At 40.0% G+C, this 24,065-nt stretch overlaps 2 protein-coding genes across 6 annotated transcripts in view; one reads left to right on the forward strand and one right to left on the reverse strand.

Moving 5' to 3' along the window:
• The window catches only part of TATDN1 (TatD DNase domain containing 1), a 31,510-nt gene extending 28,164 nt beyond the window's left edge, over window positions 1-3,346 (forward strand). For 3 of the 4 annotated variants that reach the window (XM_027560884.1, XM_027560885.1, XM_027560887.1), the window contains 2 exons: window positions 693-819; window positions 3,154-3,346. In XM_027560884.1, coding sequence (XP_027416685.1) covers window positions 693-819; window positions 3,154-3,256 — 230 coding nt within the window. In that variant the 3' untranslated portion in view covers window positions 3,257-3,346. The remainder of the gene's footprint in view (window positions 1-692; window positions 820-3,153) is intronic. The other variant, XM_027560888.1, reaches the window with a different exon arrangement.
• Window positions 3,347-3,857: 511 nt separating this feature from the next.
• Window positions 3,858-18,604, reverse strand: RNF139 (ring finger protein 139). Of its 2 annotated transcripts, none has more exons than XM_027560883.1 (2): window positions 18,096-18,604; window positions 3,858-6,008 (listed from the first exon to the last, which is right to left on the reverse strand). In XM_027560883.1, the coding sequence occupies exons 1-2, from the start codon at window positions 18,274-18,276 to the stop codon at window positions 4,192-4,194; spliced, it is 1,998 nt and encodes a 665-aa protein (XP_027416684.1). In that variant the 5' UTR covers window positions 18,277-18,604; the 3' UTR covers window positions 3,858-4,191. The 2 variants fall into 2 exon arrangements, with proteins under 2 accessions (XP_027416684.1, XP_027416683.1); XM_027560882.1 differs by having other exon boundaries at window positions 18,045-18,574.
• Between the last annotated feature and the right edge of the window lie 5,461 nt (window positions 18,605-24,065).

The following is a 24,065-nucleotide window of genomic DNA, read 5'->3' on the forward strand; positions in this document are numbered from 1 at the left end:
ATCCCAGTATTCAAAGCACAGTTGGGGACTTCCCTGGCAGTCCAGTGGTTAAGACTCCATGCTTCCAATGCAGGGGGCGTGGGTTTGATCCCTGGTCAGGGAACTAAGATCCTGCATGCCACACTGTGCAGCCAAAAAAAAAAGCCACTGTTTTACATTCAGTGGAGGCAAAAAAAGTTTTAAATGTTTTCATGTTACTACTGTATTTTGTTTTAGTTAGCTTTAGATCATTTTTTTTAAAGCATATTGTTAGTGGGGGAAGAGGAATAAAAGTTTTAAAAGAATTTGTACAGTTCAAGATTTTATCTTGTACTTTAAAAATTTTATTTTATTTAACTTTACAATATTGTATTGGTTTTGCCAAATATCAAAATGAATCTGCCACAGGTATACATGTGTTCCCCATCCTGAACCCTCCTCCCTCCCCATACCATCCCTCTGGGTCGTCCCAGTGCACCGAGCCCCAAGCATCCAGTATCGTGCCTCGAACCTGGACTGGTGACTCATTTCATATATGATATTATACATAACTTCTTGTACTTTTCTTAAAGCTGTTTTCTCTTGCCTTTTACCATTTAAGCTGAATCATGGCTTATCTTTTTTAGAGGTTATATAATAGTTTGATAATATTCACTAAAAAAATAATTTAAAAAGGTAAATATCTTTGAGAATCTTTCTTTGCTTATCTTTAGATGCACCTTGGTGTGGAGTCAAAAATACACATGCTGGATCAAAATATATAAAAACTTCATTTCCTACCAAAAAGAAGTGGGAAAACGGGCACTGTTTGAAAGACAGAAATGAACCCTGCCACATAATGTAAGTGTCTTGTTTTCATGGCCTTCAGAATATTAAAGTCAATCACCAATACTGTTTACAAAATGAATTCAAGGGACAGAATTAAAGGTGAAATCCAAATGAAGTTATCAAAGACCATTGTAATGCAGTGATTTGGAGGAATTTGTATCAGCTCGTTTTTTTTTTTCATACCCTCTCAACCCAAAGTGGTTTTATTATAGCAGTAAGAACTTTAAGTAATTCTGGTCATTTGTCATTTTGTAGGGAGGGGGAAAGCTCTTAAAGCTGTCCATAGATAGAATTACCGTACCTGGCTTAAGTTCTGTTATCTTGCAGGTTTCCTGCTGATGGTTATAAAAGCACAATCTTAGCAGGAGACCCAAATGATTTCACAGCTTGAATAAACCTAAGAAATAACACTGTTCTTTAAGCCTCTGAACAAAAGGACAAATCATAGAAAGGATTTCCTTTTTCCAACTGAAAAAAAGTGCAGAACTTTATAGAATTTTATTTCCTTGGGAAAATCAACATTTGCAAACTGAAAAATTTTAGACTACATTTCAGAAATAAACATGCCTCTGGTCTAATGCTAAATACTAATTAGCATCTATTAACAGTTTTGTTTTAATTATTTGAATAGAGATTTCCCCCCCACACACACACATACACACACACTTTAGATTGTAAATTCCATGAAATACATTCTGGAGCTCTTGTCAAGTATCAGAGGGGAGATACAGGTTACTGAGGCCACACGAAAGAATGAAGACCATTCCCACCCTTACCCCACCAGATAAGTAGGTACACTGTGCTGGGCACTTTGGGTAAGGCATTAAACAAGTCTGACAAAGATCCTCCTGGAGCAAACAAACAGACAGTAAGTATAACCCAAGACAGTAGTGCTGTTATAGGGGTAGGAACATACACAGGACAGAGCAGCTGCCTGCCCTGAGGGGAAATAAGAGCGCTTAAGTCAAGTGACATTTCAACTGTTTTCTAAGCTGGACTGGGAGTTAGGCCAGACCGAGATACACACACACCTTGAGCGAAGGCAGGCTGGGGAAGAGCTGGGAACAGTGACCGCAGTGTGGCAGAAAGTAGGATGCTCAGTAAGTGATAGGGAGGATAGGCCAGAGTGTGTGTCTCGTGTGCCACCATCTGTGGTTTAGATTTTACCAGGACCCAAAGGATTTTAAGCAGGAAAGTTACTTAACTGGTATCAATCAATCCGTATGGAGAAAAGACTGGAAGGGAGACTGGTGGCAGGAATCATACTGATTTCTCAGTATTATGTGTCAATTTCCAAGTAGTTAATAGAAGAAAACTCTGTAATTTGCTAAGAAAACTGGGTCTTTAGTGTCACTTTAAATGTTAATAGATTTGCTTTTAGCATACTTTGTCAGATAAAAGTTTCAGTCACTTCGTGTATGTTAAACAAAGCATTTGTCCCTATTATAGAACTTAAAAGTTCCAGTTAATCTCTAATCTCTGTCTCTGATTCCTCTAGGTGTTCATATTTTAAAAACCCATAAAGGGAAACAAAAAGCTTAAGACAAAGAATATTTAATGTTTAATTCGACTGAATTTTCTGATTCATGCGTAAGAAATATTCTGTCTACATTGCAATACTGCTAGAAAACACTACTGATAATTACCATCGTTCTAGGCAAAGAAAGTGAAAGATTGGCACCTTTCTGTTGCAGGGCAAAACCTACAGGAAGAGAAAGCGCTTCTCTCCCCGCCCTCCCCCCCAATAACCGTACACTTCCAAGTAACGTGTTCTTAACTTCCTCTGCTGTCACTGTGCTGGTGATGATGCGGCAGTTTCTTGCTGCCCTTTACAACTAGTTCTCTAAGCAATGGCTTTCAAACTGACTGCTATCCCCACAATACCACAGTGTGACTTGGTACATATTTGCATATATAAATATAACCTGAACAAAAATGGAATACTATTTCTCTTACTAATGCAAATGTAGTTTTAATTTTTTAAAAGTTCCTTATGACCCACTAATGTGTAATGACCCCCCAGTTTAAAAGGACTCTTCATTTCCACTGGTTAGTTCCGCAATTGTGGGACACATGTGGGCTGGTTTTATAATTTACTTGAACCTGGTTCCTGGCTCTAGTGACATGCAAGATTGTCCCAGAAATCTATCTGTAATTGCTTTGTTTTAAATATCCTAGCAGTTAAACTTTTCTGTTAACACTGCTGAAAAGTTTAATACATACTGTTAGGCTTTTTATGCTAAAGATGCTAAAACAGTATCTTTTCATTTATGTGGAAAAAGATAAATATCTTTAAAACAGAATATGTACTTAGAAGTTTAACTATCTGTTTTTGTTTTGTTTTAGTCAAATACTGGAGATAATGTCAGCAGTAAGAGATGAAGATCCATTGGAACTAGCCAATACACTATATAACAACACTATTAAAATATTTTTTCCTGATATGTAATTGATATGTCTCCCATTTTCCCACCATGTATATAAAATTTCATGATAAAACTTAAGTTTCAATAAAGGAATTCGCTGGAAGTTGTCTAAAGAGGTATCATCACTGCATACCACCCATGAAGTCAGATCAGAATTTTTTAAAATCACTTAATGTTTTGGTTTAAAATAGTGAAAATCCCCCAAAGTATTTCATTTTGTAATTTCTTTAAAAGTTCAAAAGGACAATGTTATGACAATGCTGCAAACACAGAATGGCTAATAAATATACTGATTTTTACATCAAAATTAAAACCATTAGCACATCCTGGTTTATACCAAAGTTTAGTTGATATAAATAAGCCTACTTCTGAACTCTCACAGTCTCTGATCTGAATCATTACTTTCAAACCCAGCTCAACTACAATGCTAATATCAAGTGTCAAAAAAGTCTCAGTCACTTCTGACAGCCTATTTTCCCCTTAATTGCAAAATACTCTATATACATATAGAATTTATCCTCTGGTCCAAGTTGTTTTATTTCCTTGATTTAACATAGTTTCCCCTGATTTGCATTTTTATTCTCTCACACCCATTTTAAAAAAAAACTAGGGTCCAGAGTTGGATACATCACAGACTTTCATTGAGGAATCTTTGGCACAGTTGACGCACCATATTATTACATCTATTAAAAAGTTATTTGTTCAAATTTGTCATAAAAATGTGAAAACATTTTATTCTATGTACAATAATGTACACAAATTTAAATAGGTCACCAAAGAGACCAGAAGTAATTAAAGAGGTATATTTACAGTAGCACATCACAGTAAACGGAAAACCATTCACAGATTCAACATTGATACTGTTTTTGTGCTTGGTTACACACGAAGTGAAGCAGATTACTCCATTTTGGATGAACTTAATTTTAAACAAATACCTCAATGATCAGTAAATGCTATTTTAATCAGTATCGTCATTAATCAGTTCTTCAGCTGCTGTGCCCGTGTGCTGAATCACTCCATTTCTTTCTCTCTGAGCGTCGTCATCACAGTCTGTACTGTCATCTTCATTCAATTCCCTGTCAGATTCGGCAGCAGCTTCTCTTACAGCTTCCTCTGGGTTTTCATTGGGTGCAATAAATCCATTGTTGTTAGATGTATTTGTGTTATCCTTGATATCATCTTCAATGTACACTTTTTGATGGCACATTGGACAAGTATCTTGAATGTACAGCCACTTCCGAAGGCAAAGTGCATGGAAATAATGATTACACGGTGTGATGCGAGCAGATGTTGTAAATTCATGGTAGCAGATTGCACATACGTCATCTATTTCTTGTAGGCGGCTCCCCTTTATTTCAGGAAGTGAATTAATTTTTTTTACAGCAGTTCTACGATTCATGAATGTCTTCCAGCCATTTTTTGCTTGTAAGTAGATGTTAAAATAGGCATGTAAGCACATCATACAAGCCCGGATTTTACTTCCTGACTCAAACATCATAGTATAAGCCCCATTTCCAAACATTACTACTCCAAATATAAATTCAATAATATTGCCTGTTGAACGAACATAGTAGACATAATCATCAAGCTTTTCCCAGAGGACATTATAGTAGCCATCAATCATGAATAACGTATACACAGTGAGAGAAACTATTACTTTTAAGCAGAGTTCCACACAAAAGGCTGTAACTGCAAATAACCATGTATTTAGTGCATAGTGATGCCAAAGAACATAACTGAGTATAACAGGAAGAATAAACAGGCAAGCAGAAACAAAGAGCACAGGAAAATGTCTACGAAGAGATGACACATGAGAGGCACTGAGCGACATTAATACGGGGTCTGTCATTCCATGGATGAAATGCAGGACTGCTGTTAATAAAAGGCACATGTTTCTGCTTAAGCGGATAAGTCTCTCTTCTGGTCTTAGCCCACTTAAACCAGTCTGAAGAGCCAAAATGAAAAATAAAACAGGTGCTACAAAGCCAAGTCGCCTATCGTCTTCTTCAGTTGACCCAATGAAAGCCAATATTCCAAGACCCAAATAATGGGCTATTGAGGAAATTACAGCACTCATGCCCAGTACAGTGAGTGTAGAGTCACATCCACTAATTATGAGATTGCAAATGAGGTCCCAAAAATCATCCCAAGAGAGAAAGAAGGAATCAGTTTCATTGGCCATTCTTAAAATGTATATTAATACTGTAGCCTGAGCTGTAATTCTTGTTAGCCAGAAGACTCGCAGGACGTCTGGGAAACGAATCCTCTTCCATGTGTCCTCCATTAATAACTGTAATCCATAAATTCGATACATGTGCCTCACTAAAAGATAAACATATCTGGTGGAATAATAAAACCACTTAAGTTTCACTGCCAAGACAAGCACTGTATTTAATGTGAGAATCAAGGAAGAAGTAAAAACTAAAGTCTCTCGGATGTGTAACGGCAGTTCTGTGATTAAGCCTATTACAGGAACCAAGAGATCCAAAATAATTAACTGTGAATAGATGGAATGAATTTGGAGTAGTGTGATGTATCCAATTCCAAACGTTAGCTGTAGAACAATGAGTGCCATCCACAGCGAGGGCCCTTTTCGAGGAAGCAGCTCAATTCCAAAAGCTGATGTGTTGTAGGCACCATAGAAGTCAATGTGCAAAGCAGCATAATAATTTACCAACACTGAAGTCGCAGCTAATAGAAAGGCGGAGCTGTACATGTAAAACTTGAAAAGTGATCGCTGTGACAAGATCAGAACAATACTGGATACAAACATACCTAAAAAAAGAGAGAGAAAGAGGTCATTCAAACGAAACGTTGTTAAAGCATGTTTTTCCACTAAAAGTTATGATGTTCTTCCTTTAATAAGCGTGAACATTTTCAAACTGATGAACATTATGCCTCAAGACAGTTTAGGCTTAAAGGCCCGTAAGTGTTTTGTAAAATCAGAGTTCACCAGGACAGATCAAACACATCCTTAAAATCTTACCCCTTATTTTCTAATTTTCAGAGTAATTCAAGTAGCATTATATCTCCAGAAACCAAATTACTAAAATATTTCCAAGATGAGATTGTTGTGATAATACAGTTTAACAAGCTTTAAACTTGAAAGAATGTATATTATAATTTCAGAATTATTCAAAACTAGTTTTCTTAGATACGCCTGTCATTTAAAAGTAGACATTTAATTTCCAAATACATGGGATTTTGTTTAAAGTATCTTTAATATTAATATCTCATCTTGATACCAAAGCATTTAAATGCTTTCTTCTCTGAAATTACCCTCCGTGTTTTTTTCAGCTTTAACTTTATTGAGGCTTTCAATGGGTAGATGGAAGGTATCTCCTGGTAAATGTCACACTGCACTTGAAAATATGTGGGTTATTTTCAAATATCCCTTCATACTGATTTCTAACATAATTCCACAATGATAAGAGAACAGACTCTATATGATCTCAATATCTTTGGACCATGAAATTTTTGCACCTTGTTTTATGCCCCTGGATATGTTCCAGTGTCTCCTAGTTTACAGTCTATGGGAACTTAATAGAATTTGTATCCTGTTATTGTGTGAAAACTGTATAAATCTGAATTATGTTGAATCGGTTCACAGTGCTTTTCAGGTCTATTATATCCTACTTCTCTGTATACTAATTCTATTATTTTTTGAGAGTTTGATATTGAAACTCCAACTAAAAATCTTAATTTATCTACTTAAAAATTAATTGTAATATATAACTGAACTATATATAACCTTTTTTTTGTATTTTCCAAATCTCTTGTATATGTGTTATCATACTTTGATAACGTAAAAAATTTTGAAGAAAACCTTAAAAAAAGTTAAGATTACTTCATTACAAAAACACTAAAAATAAGCAAAATGGACATTTGTTCCTATTAAATCTGAGATTTTTCTTAAAGTGTTCTTTAGAATGTCAAGTTTAAGTTTTACATTTATGGTTACCCCTATTTCCTCCTTTTACTCAAACTGTGAACTCCTGCTGGCTCTTATTTTTCCTGCTGCTTGAATTTGGGAATTCTCCCTTGGGTCCAAGTTCACTTTTTTTCTGTATATACTTTCCTACAGATACCAAATATGTCCTCCACGTTTCCTTTCTCCTTTTGAATCTTTTTCTTCAAATGTATGTGTGTACCAAGTTGCTTCAGTCATGTCCAACTCTTTGTGACCCCACAGACTGTAGCCCGCCAGGTTCCTCTGTCCATGGGATTCTCCAGGCAAGAATACTGGAGTGGGTTGCCATGCCCTCCTCCAGCAGATCTTCCTGATCCAGGGATCAAACCCGCATCTCTTTACAAATCCCTGCATTGGTAGGTGGGTTTATTGTTTCTTGTTTTTTTTTAAACCACTAGCGCCACCTGGGAAGCCCTTTCTTCAAACAGTCATCCTTCTAATTCTTCAAACTAAAACAGCATTCAGAAAACCAAAACGTATTTTAGTAAGTTTCCCCCTCTCCCACACTATAAGCACCAATATACGGTCTCATAAGGTGCATCCAGCACCTTCTTTCTTGGTGCTCTGACAAATTTTTAAGTGAGACTACAATAAACATTATTATCCAAGGTCTCAACTATAGAAACCACATCCAAATATTCATCTATTTCTACTTCTGCACTGCAACTACTATACTCAGAATTTCTAAAACCTAAGCCTAAACTGACCTCAAACAGCTCTTCCTTTCGATTTCCAATTTCAGTCAGAGATACCATTATTATTCTTTTAACTGTACCTTTAGACCCCCATCCTCAAACTCTGAAAATTAGTGACAAAATCTACTAATATCTATACCTCCCCTTTCCCTCAGTGACACTCATCTATTAGTCTGTCTCAAAAACTCTTTCATTCAAATTCATCTACAAGCCACCAAACTGCCTTTCTTCATGTCTTTGCTCAAAATACTGCAGCAGCTCTGATATTACCGATTAAAATCTACAGGTCTTGTTCTAACATTCAAGGACCCAATTTGCTTTAAAGTATCAATAATATTCCTCTAAACACATGAACCAACACTCCAGATTTCTTTCTTAAACACACCCCTTCTTCTCTGCCGTGATTACAGTTGTATTTACATTCTTCTCTTTGCTTGGCAGGATGGCCCCATTCAACTTCCCAAATCCCTGACTGTCCAAATCCTACCCATCCTACAGACACTGAGACATCACCTAATATTGTAGTTTATAGTTGTGTGTGTGTGCTCAGACACTCAGTCATGTCCGACTCTTTGTGACCCCATGGACTGTAGCCCGCCAGGCTCCTTTGTCCATGAGGATTCTCCAGGCAAGAATACTGGGGTGGGCTGCCATGCCCTTCTCCAGGGGATCTTCCCAACCCAGCAATAGAACCCAGATCTCCCACATTGCAGGTAGATTCTTTACCAGCTGAGCTACCAGGGAAGCTCCAGTTTATAATAACCTGACCAAAAGATCTTCACGACCCAGATAATCACGATGGTGTGATCACTGACCTAGAGCCAGACATCCTGGAATGTGAAGTCAAGTGGGCCTTAGAAAGCATCACTACGAACAAAGCTAGTGGAGGTGACAAAATTCCAGTTAAGCTATTCCAAATCCTGAAAGATGATGCTGTGAAAGTGCTGCACTCTATATGCCAGCAAATTTGGAAAACTCAGCAGTGGCCACAGGACTGGAAAAGGTCAGTTTTCATTCCAATCCCAAAGAAAGGCAATGCCAAAGAATGCTCAAACTACCGCACAATTGCACTCATCTCACACGCTAGTAAAGTAATGCTTAAAATTCTCCAAGCCAGGCTTCAGCAATATGTGAATCGTGAACTTCCTGATGTTCAAGCTGGTTTTAGAAAAGGCAGAGGAACCAGAGATCAAATTGCCAACATCTGCTGGATCATGGAAAAAGCAAGAGAGTTCCAGAAAAGCATCTATTTCTGCTTTACTGACTCTGCCAAAGCCTTTGACTGTGTGGATCACAATAAACTGTGGAAAATTCTGAAAGAGATGGGAATACCAGACCATCTGATCTGCCTCTTGAGAAATCTGCATGCAGGTCAGGAAGCAACAGTTAGAACTGGACATGGAACAACAGACTGGTTCCAAATAGGAAAAGGGAGTACGTCAAGGCTGTATATTGTCACCCTGTCTATTTAACTTATATGCAGAGTACATCATGAGAAACGCTGGACTGGAAGAAACACAAGCTGGAATCAAGACTGCCAGGAGAAATATCAATAACCTCAGATACGCAGATGACACCACCCTTATGGCAGAAAGTGAAGAGGAACTAAAAAGCCTCTTGATGAAGGTGGAAGTGGAGAGTGAAAGAAGGGAAATAGATGGGGAAACAGTGGAAACAGTGTCAGACTTTATTTTTCTGGGCTCCAAAATCACTGCAGATGGTGACTGCAGCCATGAAATTAAAAGACGCTTACTCCTTGGAAGGAAAGTTATGACCAACCTAGATAGCATATTCAAAAGCAGAGACATTACTTTGCCCACAAAGGTTCATCTAGTCAAGGCTATGGTTTTTCCTGTGGTCATGTATGGATGTGAGTTGGACTGTGAAGAAGGCTGAGCGCCAAAGAATTGATGCTTTTGAACTGTGGTGTTGGAGAAGACTCTTGAGAGTCCCTTGGACTGCAAGGAGATCCAACCAGTCCATTCTAAAGGACATCAGCCCTGGGTGTTCTTTGGAAGGAATGATGCTAAAGCTGAAACTCCAGTACTTTGGCCACCTCATGCGAAGAGTTGACTCATTGGAAAAGACTCTGATGCTGGGAGGGATTGGGGGCAAGAGGAGAAGGGGACAACAGAGGATGAGATGGCTGGATGGCATCACTGACTTGATGGACATGAGTCTGAGTGAACTCTGGGAGTTGGTGATGGACAGAGAGGCCTGGCGTGCTGGGATTCATGGGGTCGCAAAGAGTTGGACACGACTGAGCGACTGATCTGAACTGATTATGTAATATGTCCTTGATAGCAAGCAAGGATCTGAACTTTTATGTCTATGGATCCCAAAATATTTTGTAGAAAATAAAGTGCAATTAGTATTCACTAGGGAAATAAACATTTCTGTTGGATTCTGAATTATATTTTTAAAGGCATCCATGAAACACAGCCCACTTGGAAATGAAAAACTATGACAAGACAAAGCTGAGAAATGAAACCCTGGAGTACAGAAAAAGTGACAAACTCCAAATTAAACACCCATCTTTCCATGTGACTTCAGTATGTAACCAAGACCAATAATGCACATTACAATGGAGGCATTTCACAATCCACTGCAGTTAGAAGCAAGAACGAAGTTCCTCCAAATGATGACTGCCCACAAATTTTATTTTGTGCCAATCTGTCAGGTCATTTGTGAAAAACAGAACAGAAGGAAACAATCACCTGGAAGATATAAATACAGCAACCTCCGTGCAAGAACTAACTACCTGCTTTCCTGAGCAAGTGGGCCACTAATAATCTCCCCAAAAGCTGACAGCTGGGAATGGCCCTTTCAATAGAAAATGGGCTTTTTTTTTTTTGAACAGGATTAGAAACCCCTTCCATGGAAGGTAACAGGAAATGGAATTTAATCAGCTGCCATATGTAATCTTAATTTCTCTAAAGAGAAAAACAAAAGTCAGTAGTTTTTTCCTGAGACAAAATTTAATCTAAAATAAGTCAAAACTAAATCAAGATAACTTCAGTTCTACTTTATGCCACTTTTTAAAAGGAGAGAGTTAAGTAGGAACTGTAAATTATTTTTAACTTGCTATTCACAAAGTGGTAAATTAATCTTTACCTGTCAATATTGATGAACTTTGCTATAACTTATAACCAGACTTTATTCTAATAGCTTTATCCCCACCACTAAAGCTTATTTTTACACACAGATTAAGGAATGATTTGGGTTTTTAGAAATACTTCTGGATAAAAACTGCCATTTTGCTTTGTGCAAATGTACCAAAAGAAAAAAAGAGAATATGACAGGCAAATAAGGCAGTGAGACTACAACTTCAAAGACTGGATATCTCCTTGTAAGTAACAATCTTATACTATTATCTCTTTCCTGATTAAAATCACTTCCCAAGATTTAATAATGACCAGAATTTCCTGGTGGCTCAGTGGTAAAGAATCCACCTTCCAGTGCAAGAGACACTGGTTTGATCCCTGGATCAGGAAGCTCCCCTGGAGTAGGAAATGGCAACCGGCTCCAGTATTCTGGCCTGGAAATTCCACAGACAGAGGAGCCTGGTGGACTACAGTCCACAGTCCATGGGGTCGCAAATAGTCAGACACAACTGAGCACATGCATGCCACCACAAACATTTTGAGAATAGTATAAAATGATTTTAATTCCTACCCAAAGTCTGTATGCATAGGAGGCCCTTAAATTTTTCCTTTATACTCATGTTCCTGTGTATGGAATACAGAATCAGCTCTCATTTTCATGGCAAAAAAGTAAGTCAACTCTCCAAGTCTCTCAAGTACTCTTCCCTCTCAAGGCCTTCAGGAAGTGTTGGCAATAACACTGAAGTTTGGTTTCATTTTCCCAACTCCAGACATTCAACTCTTGATATTTAACCTGTAGGCCTAAGAAAATTTAGCTCCTAGACAGAAGTTTCCTCGTTAAGATTTAAGAGTGACCTGCAATGAGTAATCAAGGCTATATATAAATGCTGCTTTACAAGGAAAAAGCACCTTGGGACAGTGGCAAATAGAACTAACTAGCATCACAATTTAGGGATCTGGTTCTCCAGTAATTCGAGTTTTACTTAAGTGCTCAAGGCAGGAAAAGGGGCAGGAATCCAAGTCAATTCAGGCGCTCTGAAGATATATATGAACTCAATTCATAAAAGAGTTCAGGGCCTTTTCAATTTGGATTACCAAAAGTGAGCAAACAAAACAAGCAGACAAGAAAAAAAAAAAAAAACCCCAAACCAAAAAAACAAACCACCATGTACGTTATACAACACAATGTTCAACTCTTTTCTGTGTAAAGTCCATTCACAACCTTTCTGGAAGTTCGGGACTAAAAACTGGAAGGAAATAATAATAATACAACTCTCCAAGTACCTTAAATACTTTTAATATATAACATATAACCTAAAGCAAGCTGTGGAAAAACATTTCAACGCCTGACAGAATAAAGATGAACAGTACTAAAATAAGTGTTATAACTGCCTTACTACTCCCAAGGGAAACCTATGCAATGAAAAGTAGAACAAATAAAACATCTTGAAATGTTAATCTGTAGATGTACCTGACAAACTATAGGATAAATTTTTTCTATCAAACTTAAAAAAATGATACTAAGTCCTTTATTAATAAGATAAATTGCTTTTAAATTTTAACAAGTATGTTTTTATTAAAAACATATGAACATGATTTTTTAAAAAGTCCAATCCCATAGGTATTAAATGAAGAATTAACCAAATTTTGCATAAATAAACACACTCATGGATAAATACTTCTTTTTGCTTTTTACCCAAAGGAGATCCCATTATAATAATGGAGTCTTTTTTAACCTTTTCAAAAAACTGCATTTCTGAATACTCAAAGAGGGCATCTTCTTACTTATTGACCATTCATATTTCTTCCTCTGTGAAATGCCAGTTTATCTTTTGCTCATTTATTTATGGAGCTGTTTTTCCTTGCTGAATATAGTCATTTAAAAAATATTCTGACTACAGACTCTTTGTAGCTATCTGTAATGCAAGCATCTTCTCCAGATGTAGGACTGCTCTTTTCTCTTTCTGATGCTCCCTTTGATTAACAGAGGTTTTTAATTTTAATATCACTGAATTTATTATTTCATACACTTGCTTTTATATAGTTTTAAAGAACTTTTCCCTTACTCTAAGATTAAAAAAAAAAAGTTCTACATTTTCTTCTAACTTTTTAAAGTTCTGCTTTTCACATTAAGATACTAATCCACTTTGAACTATTTATATACTTATGTGAGGTAGGGTTCAATATAATTTTTTCCATTTAAGTAACCAAATGGCCACAAATAGAATAATCTAATTTACCTCAATTGTACTTCAATTCTACCTCTGAAACACATCAAGTTTCTCCTCATACATAGGTGGTCTGTTTCTGGGCTTTGAACTCTATGCTGTTTATTGGTCTATTTGTCCATCTCAGTGGTTCTCAACCAGGATCAGATTTTGCACCAATCATTTGGCCACAATCCCGCCACCCCCACCACCAAAGAATTATTCCTCCAAAATGTCAACGGTATCTGCTCAGACTCCCTAGGCTATTCCAATGCAGTCAATCATTACAATCACTTCACTTTGTTTTTACAGTCACAGGTTTTCTGAGTTCCTTCTACAGCACCAAAAGTCAGTCACTTTTTTCAACAACTTCACTGCATGGCTGTAACTAGTACACATACACAATGAATAGATTCTCTTTCAACAGAGATTTAGATTAACAATTTTTGTTATTACCAACAATGCTGCAACGAATATTCTTGCCCACATTTTCTGTAAAACTGTATCTTCAGGACAAATATTCAGAACTAGAATTGTGAGTCAAAAGGTCTAATGAATTTTAATTTCAGTTGACAGTGCCAAGTGGCTTTACATAAAAACAATAGCTTACCAAAACTGTTTAACATCATCTATTTCCCCATACCTTTGCCAAACTAGTTTTTATTCAAACTTTGAATTCTTTACCAATCTTGCAAGTAAAATTTTAACTGCATTTCTTTAATTATAAATGAGGCTGAGTAATTTTTGTTTTGCTTATTGACCTTGTACATTTTATTTACTCTGATATGCTTATCCTGGGGCCTATTTTCCTCCGGGAGTAAATATTTTTATCGGCAGAGTAAAACTCTTACTAGTACTTCAACTAAATATGACACAAATATTTCCCCCTTGGTGTGTCATTAAAAAAAAAAAACTTTGTAAAAAAGAATTTTGTCATCAAGAAGTATTTCATTTTTATGTACTCAAATTTATCAAAACTTCCCTTGTAATTTCCGGATTTTCTCCTATGTTTAGAAAGGCCTTTCCACGTCGATGAATTGTCATTATATGAGTAATACTATTAAAACAAACTCCTATGCTTGCATTTTCTGCCTTGGATTTAGATTTGCTAATTCAGCATTACACTGCACTGGGTTACATTTCATTTAGCACTTAACACCTCCTAAGAATAGCTTAATATTCTTAAAAATTATATATATTATGATAGGATCTAATTTGGATCTCCAAAGTGAAATGCTTTATATTCTGATCTGCAGAATTCTCGTATTAGTTTAATAACAAATAAAAGTATAGTAGTAATAGTTTCTTGTAGGAGAGTAAATTCTTTGGACACTATAAATAAAACTGGATGCAGAAAAGATTTCCATCTTGACAATTCCATTTTAAGAAAAAGGTGAGATTGACAAATTTTGAGATTTATATTCAGTAGTACAGAGAGGTCTACAATTATTAAAAAACTACCCAGGGAGAACAATTGACTTCAACCATCTTTGGGTATCTTTTACACACAAACCCTCACTCTGAATAATAAACAAGATGCTTCATTGTTTTGTTGTTCAGCTGCTAAATCGTGATTAACTCTTTGCAACCCACCAGGCTCTCCTGTCCTTCAATGAATGATCCTCAAATATTTAGCACATTTATTTTTATTCAGGGTGAAATTTTCCCCCACCAAAACCAGTTTTTAATAATTTTATTATTCTTACAAATATGATAAATTAGTATAATTACATTGTCATAATGTGAGGAGCTTCCTTTGGGGCTCAGATAGTAAAGAATCTGCCTGCAATGCAGGAGACCTGGATTCAATCCCTGGGTCAGGAAGATCCCCTGGAGAAGGAATGGCAACCCACTCCAGTATTCTGAGCCCGGAGAATCCCATGGACAGAGGAGTCTGGCGGGCTATAGTCCATGGGGTCGCAAAGAGTTGGACATGACTGAGCAACACACACACACAATGTGAGGAGCAGTCAAGAGACAGACTTGGAAAATATTTTGTATTTTTCATTAAAATCTGACCCAGAGAACATTCTGCAATCAAAATTTTCAAATAAACAGCACCAACATTTTGCTAATGACTTCCAAAAACCAAAATATCTGTAACACAGTAGTATGGTCTTAACTGAAGTATAAAAATTTTGTTTAAAAGCTATTAATACCATGTTTACTAGTAGCTACAATGACATGTTCCTTACTAGATTCCAGATACTGTTATAAGAGCTTATAGCCTTACTTATTGCCGTTAACACTCTATAAGAGAAATACAGTATTATGGTTCATCTTCACAAAGGTGAAGAAAAGAGGCACAAAGCAGGTAAGTAACTTGACAGAGTCACATTCTTATTTAACCTGTCAAATACTAACTTCCATGATTTGCTACATAAATAAGAAGCATGGATATAGTACAAAGAAAATACTAGTTCAGTGTTCTTGAATTACAAAAGAGTTAATCAAAGAAAATACTCGTTTAAAGTTCCCTAGCCTGAAGCTCCGGAGAAGGCAATGGCAACCTACTCCAGTACTCTTGCCTGGAAAATCCCATGGACAGAGGAGCCTGGTAGGCTGAAGTTCATGGGGTCACCAAGAGTCGGACACGACTGAGCAACTTCACCTTCACTTTTCACTTTCATGCACTGGAGAAGGAAATGGCAACCCACTCCAGTGTTCTTGCCTGGAGAATCCTAGGGACGGGGGAGCCTGGTGGGCTGCCGTCTATGGGGCTGCACAAAGTTGGACACAACTGAAGCGACTTAGCAGCCACAGCAGCCTGAAGCTCAACCGTGAGCGCCCTGCATTCTGTAGTATACAGGCCAGAACATTCAAGGCATTGGCTACACCGCTGCCAGAATGACTTTGTGAATCCTCTCAAACCCAGTTTTGTGGGTTTTTTTGGCTCCTCCACTTTGGCCTCTTCCTGCCTCCTCTCAAAGCAGAAGCAGGGGAAGCCCCTCCTACCACCCTCAAGTCCATGTTACATTTGTTATTTATTGCCCAAAACAGAACTGCGTAATTTCAAATTTCATGAAGTTCTCTAGGAGTCTGTTAGCTTCTACTCTCTAGCAAACTTTCTCTTCTCCTATGGGGTTCAAGAATAGAAACGATCAATGTTCTCCATTTCTCAGTCTCCCCACTCCAGGAATCAGTACAGGTACTGACTGCAGGCATGTATGTTATCATGTCATCATTTAAGGTGGATGAGTGTGTGTATGGAGGGGGGGAGGGGTTGGCAGTCATGGGCTCAGCTGGGACCACCTTTCTATTTATATAATGAGACAAGCAACTGCCTTATTATGATGAGGAACTTCTAAATGACAGGAAAAAAATGCTTTCCCATCAGGTTCCTGTTCTTATTAATTTCACCGTAACATTATTTAACTAATTTCATTTTTATCCCCCCCCCCCCCCGCCCCGCAACTATCAGGATTAAACAAAATATGTTAAGTACAAAACATTAAGGTTGCTAATTCTCTTTTTATATTGTGGTAGAAAACATAATAGTTTCAGGTGACCAATATAATGATTTGCTATTTCTATATACAGGAAATCACACAGCTCCATTTTTGCTACAAACGATGAGGGCATCACATTTTTGCAGTGGTAAGTGAGATTACGTTACTGAGAAGTCTTGTGCTAAGGAACATCACATTCACATCTGTTAGTTTTTAAGATGTAGTGCTATGATCATTACTATACCATTCTGTATCTGGATTACAGCTGTACTGAGGAAGAAAATGAGGCACACCTGATGTCTTAACGTTAAGTCTAGGATCTTGCTGTGTATCATCAACCTCTAGGACTTTCAGTTTCCTCATCTGTAAAATGAAACTATTCATAACACCACCCAATCTCCTTTGAGGGATTTGAGGGATTTTTGAAAATCAGCTTAGATAATACCAGTGAAGATGCGCTGCAAAAGTAAATTATCAAAAAATGTCAAGTGTTGTTATTTATCGCTGAAAAGAAAACTCAATATTATCATTTTTAAAAAGAATAAAGTAGCAACAGATGGCTTCTAACTCAGAAAGGCTTAGAAAACATCTCACCATCCGCTTGTCCTCAGCAACACTTCAAAGGCACTACCTCACTAAAACCTGACACTCTACCTCATCAACAAAATCTGCCACGTTTCAATTCCTTAAAAACTTAAACATAAATGCTTCTCACTCTGGCAATGCAAGAGAAAATGGGGAATGAAGTACATGATGCTTTTCACACTCCACTCTTACACAACGAAGACACTGATTTTCATAAATCTCATCAGTTTCTAGCCACCTTTTTATAACCGTTCTCAATACCTTCTCCTCTATTCACGGAAAATTTTAGGACTCATTATTAAGTATCACCTTCTTCATGAAGGTCTTTGGCAAGTCTCAAGCTTTGATTCACATTCTCTTTCATGTGGATGTCATTCAGATGACAACACACGAATACTGCGCATTTTGGAAAGGGGGAAACTGAGGCCCAGGTCTCGGCACGAAGAGCCCAAGGTCACACACGGCGAGATGGCAAAACGTAAGCAGAGGTGCTGTTTTTCCAAGGCTGTCGCATAGGACGCGGTGAGACAAGACTCACTCCCCAAGAGAGCAGCAGGCACAGGGCCACATGCTCGCACATCGCTGCTTCCTCCCCACCCTCACTCAAGAGGCAAAAACCAACAGGAGGCTGACTCGCTGGAAGGACCGCTCTGCTGTCAACTCCGAGACAAGTGTCATCTCCTCCCGCCCGGCCCACAAAGACGCCGCCCCCCTCCAACTCGGGGGGGAAACGAAACTAGTTGACACACACACGCCCCCACCCCCATCCACCTGCGCACGGCCAACTTCCCCCTCCTGCACCTCTCGGCCTGCTGAGCCGTCCCCGGACGCATCCTACCCCGTTCCTCTCACCAAGGAGCCGGAGGAAGATCTGGAGTCCGATGCAGAACCGGCTTTGGCTGGAATCGTAGTAGGAGTTGAAAATGGCGTCGATGATGTAGAGGCAGGGCACCCGGAGCGCCACTTCGAGCGCCGCCCAGACCTGCTGATGGGCCATCCGCACCTGCTGCTGCGGGGGCCCCACCGCCGCCATGAGCCGCTGCCACACCGGGGCTGGGCGGGCCGCGCGGGGCAGGGCCCGGGACGGCGGCCGGGGGCGGAGGCGAAGGCAGGCGACTCCGCCCCCGCCCTCCCTCTCGTGTCTCTCTCACGGCCCGCCCCGCCGCCCGCTCGCGTCTCTCGAGCTGGAGCAGGCGGCGGAGGCGGCGGCTGAGGCGGCTCCCGGGAGGCCTCCGGGTGTCGGTGTTTCCGGCAGGCTACGGTCTGGCTCCTCCTCCCTCCACCGCCTCCCCCGCCCGCGGAGCCACCATCTTGACCTCGCCTGCCCGCCTCTGCCGTTGCTGCTGTTGCCAGACCGGGAGGCCACGCCCGCGGTCACGCGAGACCGCTGAGCCCGCGCGCCGACGTTTGCGTCATAATCCGGCGCAGTCATCACGCTCGGCGTAGCAGATGACCCTCTCGTTACCATGGTTTCTGCGCCTTCACGGCTTTTGGCGCCACCCAGTGGCGCAACCTCCGGGTAGCCGCCTCACCCTTAAAAGCGTCGGGGCAGTGCGGGTTTCCCTGTTTCCGCGGACGGGAATTACTAGTTGCTTTATTAGAGCCCATTAAACGTCCCATAAACATGATTCAGAGCTGCTGGAGTTGGAAAGCCAAAAGGCGCCGCCCGCCAGAGCTACTCAACTCCACCGACAGGCCGGGTCTCAGCGGCCGACCTTCCGGCAAAGATGCTACCAGGCCTCCTGGGGTTCTGTTGGAGGCGTCGCTGCTCGCGGGCTATGGAGCAGACGCTGTGGTTTGGGCAGGGTGTGGTAAGCGATACCGAGAAAAACATCCCTTTGCACATTATCCTTGTGTCTCCTACCCGATTGGGCAGAACTGCGGACCCTAGTTGGCCACATTAGGATGTCAAGGACAAGACCTCTGGCCTTGGTATTTGGGTCACATCTTTGAGGTAAGATTACCCAGGCAATCCCTTCTCAAGGCGGAAGAGACCATACATTTTAATGTTTCTGTAGCGGATTAGAACATAAGACTCCAGAATAAGACATTTTGACATGATTATTTTAAGCTGAAGATAGTTGGGACACAGCAGGAACAAACAAAAATCCTTCCACCTCAGCACTTCCCCCCTTCCCTTTGCTTAAATGATCTTAATTTCGTGAAAGTCGCTCAGTTGTGTCGACTCTGCCTGGAATTCTCCAGGCCGGAGTACTGGAGTGGGTAGCCTTTCCCTTCTCCCGGGGATCTTCCTAACCCAGGGATTGAACCCAGGTCTCCCACACTGCAGGTGGATTCTTTACCAGCCGAGCCACCAGGGAAACCCTAAGAATAAGGGAGTGGATAGCCTGTTCCTTCTCCAAAGGGATCTTCCCGATCCAGGAATCAAACCGGAGTCTCCTGCATTGCAGGCGGATTCTTTACCAACGGAGCTATCAGGGAAGTCCTCCATTTGCCTAAAAATCAGACGTAAATTTCTATTGGTAAAAGTTGTGTACCGCCCCCTTACCAAGAGGACAGCTCAAACACCCTCAAACCTTATTAAACTAATTCTTATCTTCCATTAGTTTTCCCCCAAATGTTTACCTTCCCAGAGTTTGCCATCCTTGAAAGCCTAAACAAACCCTTTTCCTTGTATCCATTTCTCTACAATACATTGTTCTTTGTTAAGATGCTGTATAAGCTCCAAACTGTAGCCACCTCTTTGAGTTATTCGACACTTAGCTTCTCCCAGGCGTCTGTGCACCACAAGAGTCAATAAACTCTTCTTTTTCTCTTGTTAATTAATTTTATTTTAATTTTTATTTTATCAGTTTAATTTCCAGGACCCCAGCCACAGAACCTAGGAAAAGGCGTTTGTCTCTTTCCTACACTTTCTTATTCATGTTTTAGCAGTTTCTGATTTAAATCTGATGCACATATTTTTATTAGTATAAGAATTTCTAATTAAAACTAAATACCACCTTGGGACCAGAACTTTCAGGATGGTGGCACAGTTGTTCTTGTCTTACTCAGATATGACTTCAAGCAAGTCTCTTTAAACTCACTAGTTCTCACTTTCCCCATCTGTAAAAATGAAGGTTTGAATAAGATCCTGGCAAGGACTTTAAAATACTACCTTAAAATTATATGAGTGAGGTAGTTTTTAGAAAAATTTTAGGAATTTTTAAGATAAAAGATAAACTTTCAAAGAAACAGCTGCAATTCACTGAATCTAATCTCTCTGGCTTCTACATTGGTTTGAATGTTGCACAGCTCATGTATATAGTAAACTGAGTCTACTCAGAAAAATAATGTGGTGTCTATGTATTAATAAATTACAGTGTTCAAAAATACAAATCTGTTTCATTTGACATTAGTGGTTCAAAAGCCTTTTCAGTAGCTCTAAAGAGCCCTTAGATGTCAAATGTGTAAAACTTAATTTGAATTTTCAGTTTATATTTTCATCAGCCAAGTCTTTGTTACATGCAACAGGAACTGATTCTGGGCTATCTGAAGCAAAAGAAGATTTTGTTAGAGAATTGTTTTAATTATGTCCTCAAGATTTCAAGCTCCAAGAGTGACCATGCAGTTGGTCAAGCGTATTGTATTATATATCTGTACCCAGGGCTTCCCAGGTAGCACAGTGGTAAAGAATCTGCCTGCCAATGCAGGAGATGCAAAAAATGCAGGTTCGATGCCTGAGTGGAGAAGATCCCCTGGAGAAGGAAACTGCAACCCACTCCAATATTCTTGCCTGGAAAATCTCATGGATAGAGAGCCTGAGGGGGCTACAGTCCGTGGGATTGCAAAAGAGTCAGACACCTGTCAGCACACAGGCATCTGTACAGAAGCTGCAGCAGAGGGTGGATACAAGCAGCTTCCTTAGTGGAAGAAAATAGGAAACCAGCACTTAGAATTTCTACCCCCCCCCGCAATGTATTATGTATTTTTTCCTTTGAATGAAAGATGGGGATGCTAGTTTGAAGGGTAGGGATTGATAGCCCTCCCCAAAGGATAAATACATACCATAACTTTATCTCAGACCTTGGGAATTAATTAAAAAATAATCTCTGATCCTAAATTACTTTATAGTTTTTCTCATTAAATTTCAGATACACTTATCAAGACCAGTGAATCCCATGGCCATGTGCCCACTGAAACACCACCTTTGCTGTAAATCAGGTCCCTAAGTCAAAGGCAGTATTATGCAGGACACATTGATGGATCAAACACTTGGAAATCATTGGCTAAGTAGTCTGACCAACACCTCGTGGGCAGGAAAGGCAAACTCATACCTGGCGACGGCAAGATTCTAGTCAGGGTCAATCACTGTCCTTTCAGGATAGAAGTCCAGAGTAGTCAACATGCTATCAAGCAGATGATGTTGTATGAAGTGCTCAGGGCTGAACATGAGGGAGTGGCCCGTGGGTGAGTGGAGGCCATGTTGCTGGCCTCTCACCTGCATTCCTGGACATGACTACATACATGAGCCCAGTACTGGGTTAGCTGGTGACACGGCTGCTGGTTAACTAGCCACACCCATTTTCTTGGTTGTTGAGTGCCTCTACTATGGTGGAGTCCCCAGTAGGCATTGTTATACAACCCAAAGTTCTTTACTCACATGCCCAATCCCATAGATGTCTCTACTGCTGCTTCTCCAGGCTTCCTTGTCCCCTGTCTTCTAATCATTTTCATTCCAGGCCCCTAATCCCCTAACTTATTTGCCACGTGCCAAGAAGGTCTATTTTTACTTCAAGCCACTTCCCTTTCCACACAAAATGGATGATCAGGAATACTACCCCAAACTCCCCTGTCATTTAACTACTGAGTAGGACTATAGGGCAGCAAAAGTCTGTTTTTGTTTTGAACCCATATCCCAACAAACCAATCTGTGAACTTAGCTTGGGCTTTTTTGGCCTCCATCAGCTAAACAAAGAGCCTCTCAAGCAGCCTTAGTTGTGAGTCGTGGGAGGGACCATGGTGCCAGAGTTGTAAGTGTGATGTGGGAGCCTGGGCCGCCTGCCTGTGCACCTGTTTTCCCCCGGCCTACTTGTCATCAACCCCAGGTGTACTGTTTCCACCTTATGATGGATTGATTGGTGCATCTGACAAAACAGCTCATCACGGGCAACTTGGGCTATAGGGTCACTTAATGCCCCACGAGATGCTGTTCCTACCAAGGCCCATCAGCATGCAAGGAGCCATTTGTGAATGACATGTTCTCCACGGCAGATTCCTTGGCCTTGCTACAGAAACTAGAAGTCTACCTTGGGATTCTCCAATTGGAGTCTTGCCATAAACTCTGACTGCTTTGCTTATCAGGTACCCCTGTCCTGTAGAAAATCTCCTGTATCGAATGACTCATGCATTAACGCTAATTACACTGCAGCCTGTACCTGCTACATAGCCTTTATGTGCTCTGCATCCCATTGAAAACTGGCAGCCTTCCAGTCACCCAGTGTATGAATCAGAGCAGTATTCCCAGGTTCTGAATTAAGGCTGGAGCTTGATGTGGTTCCTTGGTGGCAGAATAATACTGATAAAATGAGTGAGATGCAAAAATTCATTCTTTATTGTGGAGACGTCTTGACATTCAAGCAGACCACCCTGGACCCTAAAAATTTCACTGATGTAAAAAAAGATGCTGGTTCCTACTAGTGATTTTTTCCTATCCTACTAGTGATTATTTCCTATCCTTGGGAAGGAAATGGCAACCCACTCCAGTACTCTTGCCTGGAGAATCCCATGGACAGAGGAGCTTGGTGGGCTACAGTCCACGGGTCACAAAGCGTCGGACACAACTGAGCGACTTCACTTATCTGGCCCAAGTAGTAATGATGTCATGAATGTAATAGTGACATTCTGTGGAAGGTTCAGATGGTCCAGGTCTCTCCAGACTATATTATGACAGAGGGTAGGTGGGTACTGTTTTCTGTCCTGTATGAATGCAGTTGCTTCTGACCCCACATCCTCAGGCCCAGTTCCAGACTCATGGTTCCTGTTGGTACATTAGGTTAGGTCCTGAATCTCCTTTGGCACATAGGCCCACTTGAGAATGTTGAAAGTAGACAAAGTGAAGGGAAATGAGCTTCAGAACTGTTTTTTTTTTTTTTTTCATAAGTATACATAGCTTTGATTTTAAAATAAAACTCAATTACTAAGTCTATCCATCTATATCTACCTGCCTAAACATGTTATACCAAAATTCAGTTTTAGCTTCATATTTAATATTTTCTGCTTACTTTTGATTCAACCTTGACCTCTTAAATACCCAGAGGCAGATACCTGTTTTCTTACTGTTTCTGGCCTCTCTGAAATCATGTGTGATTGTTGGTCAATAAATCTTGCAAGTTATCATATCTAATCAGAAAGATATCACTGCTAAAACATAAATGTAGCAAGAAATTCTTATGTGCTTTACACATTGAAACATGTCAACTGAAGTGCATTATATATATTTATTATTGCTAGAGTGAATTTCTTCAATGATTGTGAAAGCTGTACATTTATGTACAAAACAATTATTGTAAACTTCTAAATAGTTAAAAAACTAGACAAAATTTATGAAACAACACAAGCCACTGGACATAGGCAACGAAGGGGGCAACGGTCCACGAGAGCTGGAAAACAAACAAGGTGAGCCATACAGTTGCTTCGGCCCACTGCCTGGAGAAGCATTCTAGGCTGTGGCACAAGAGGCCAGGGGAGGCCAGCAGACTCCCTGTGGTGAGGAGATGGGGCTGGGAGTCCTGGGAGCCCAAGTAACTGTGGAGTTCACAGGGTAGAATGCCAGGAAGCAGAGAGCCACACACAGAGGGAACTCCAGAGATCTGCTGACCA

The sequence above is a fragment of the Bos indicus x Bos taurus genome, chromosome 14 (genome assembly GCF_003369695.1).
Source record: "Bos indicus x Bos taurus breed Angus x Brahman F1 hybrid chromosome 14, Bos_hybrid_MaternalHap_v2.0, whole genome shotgun sequence".
NCBI lineage: Eukaryota > Metazoa > Chordata > Mammalia > Artiodactyla > Bovidae > Bos > Bos indicus x Bos taurus.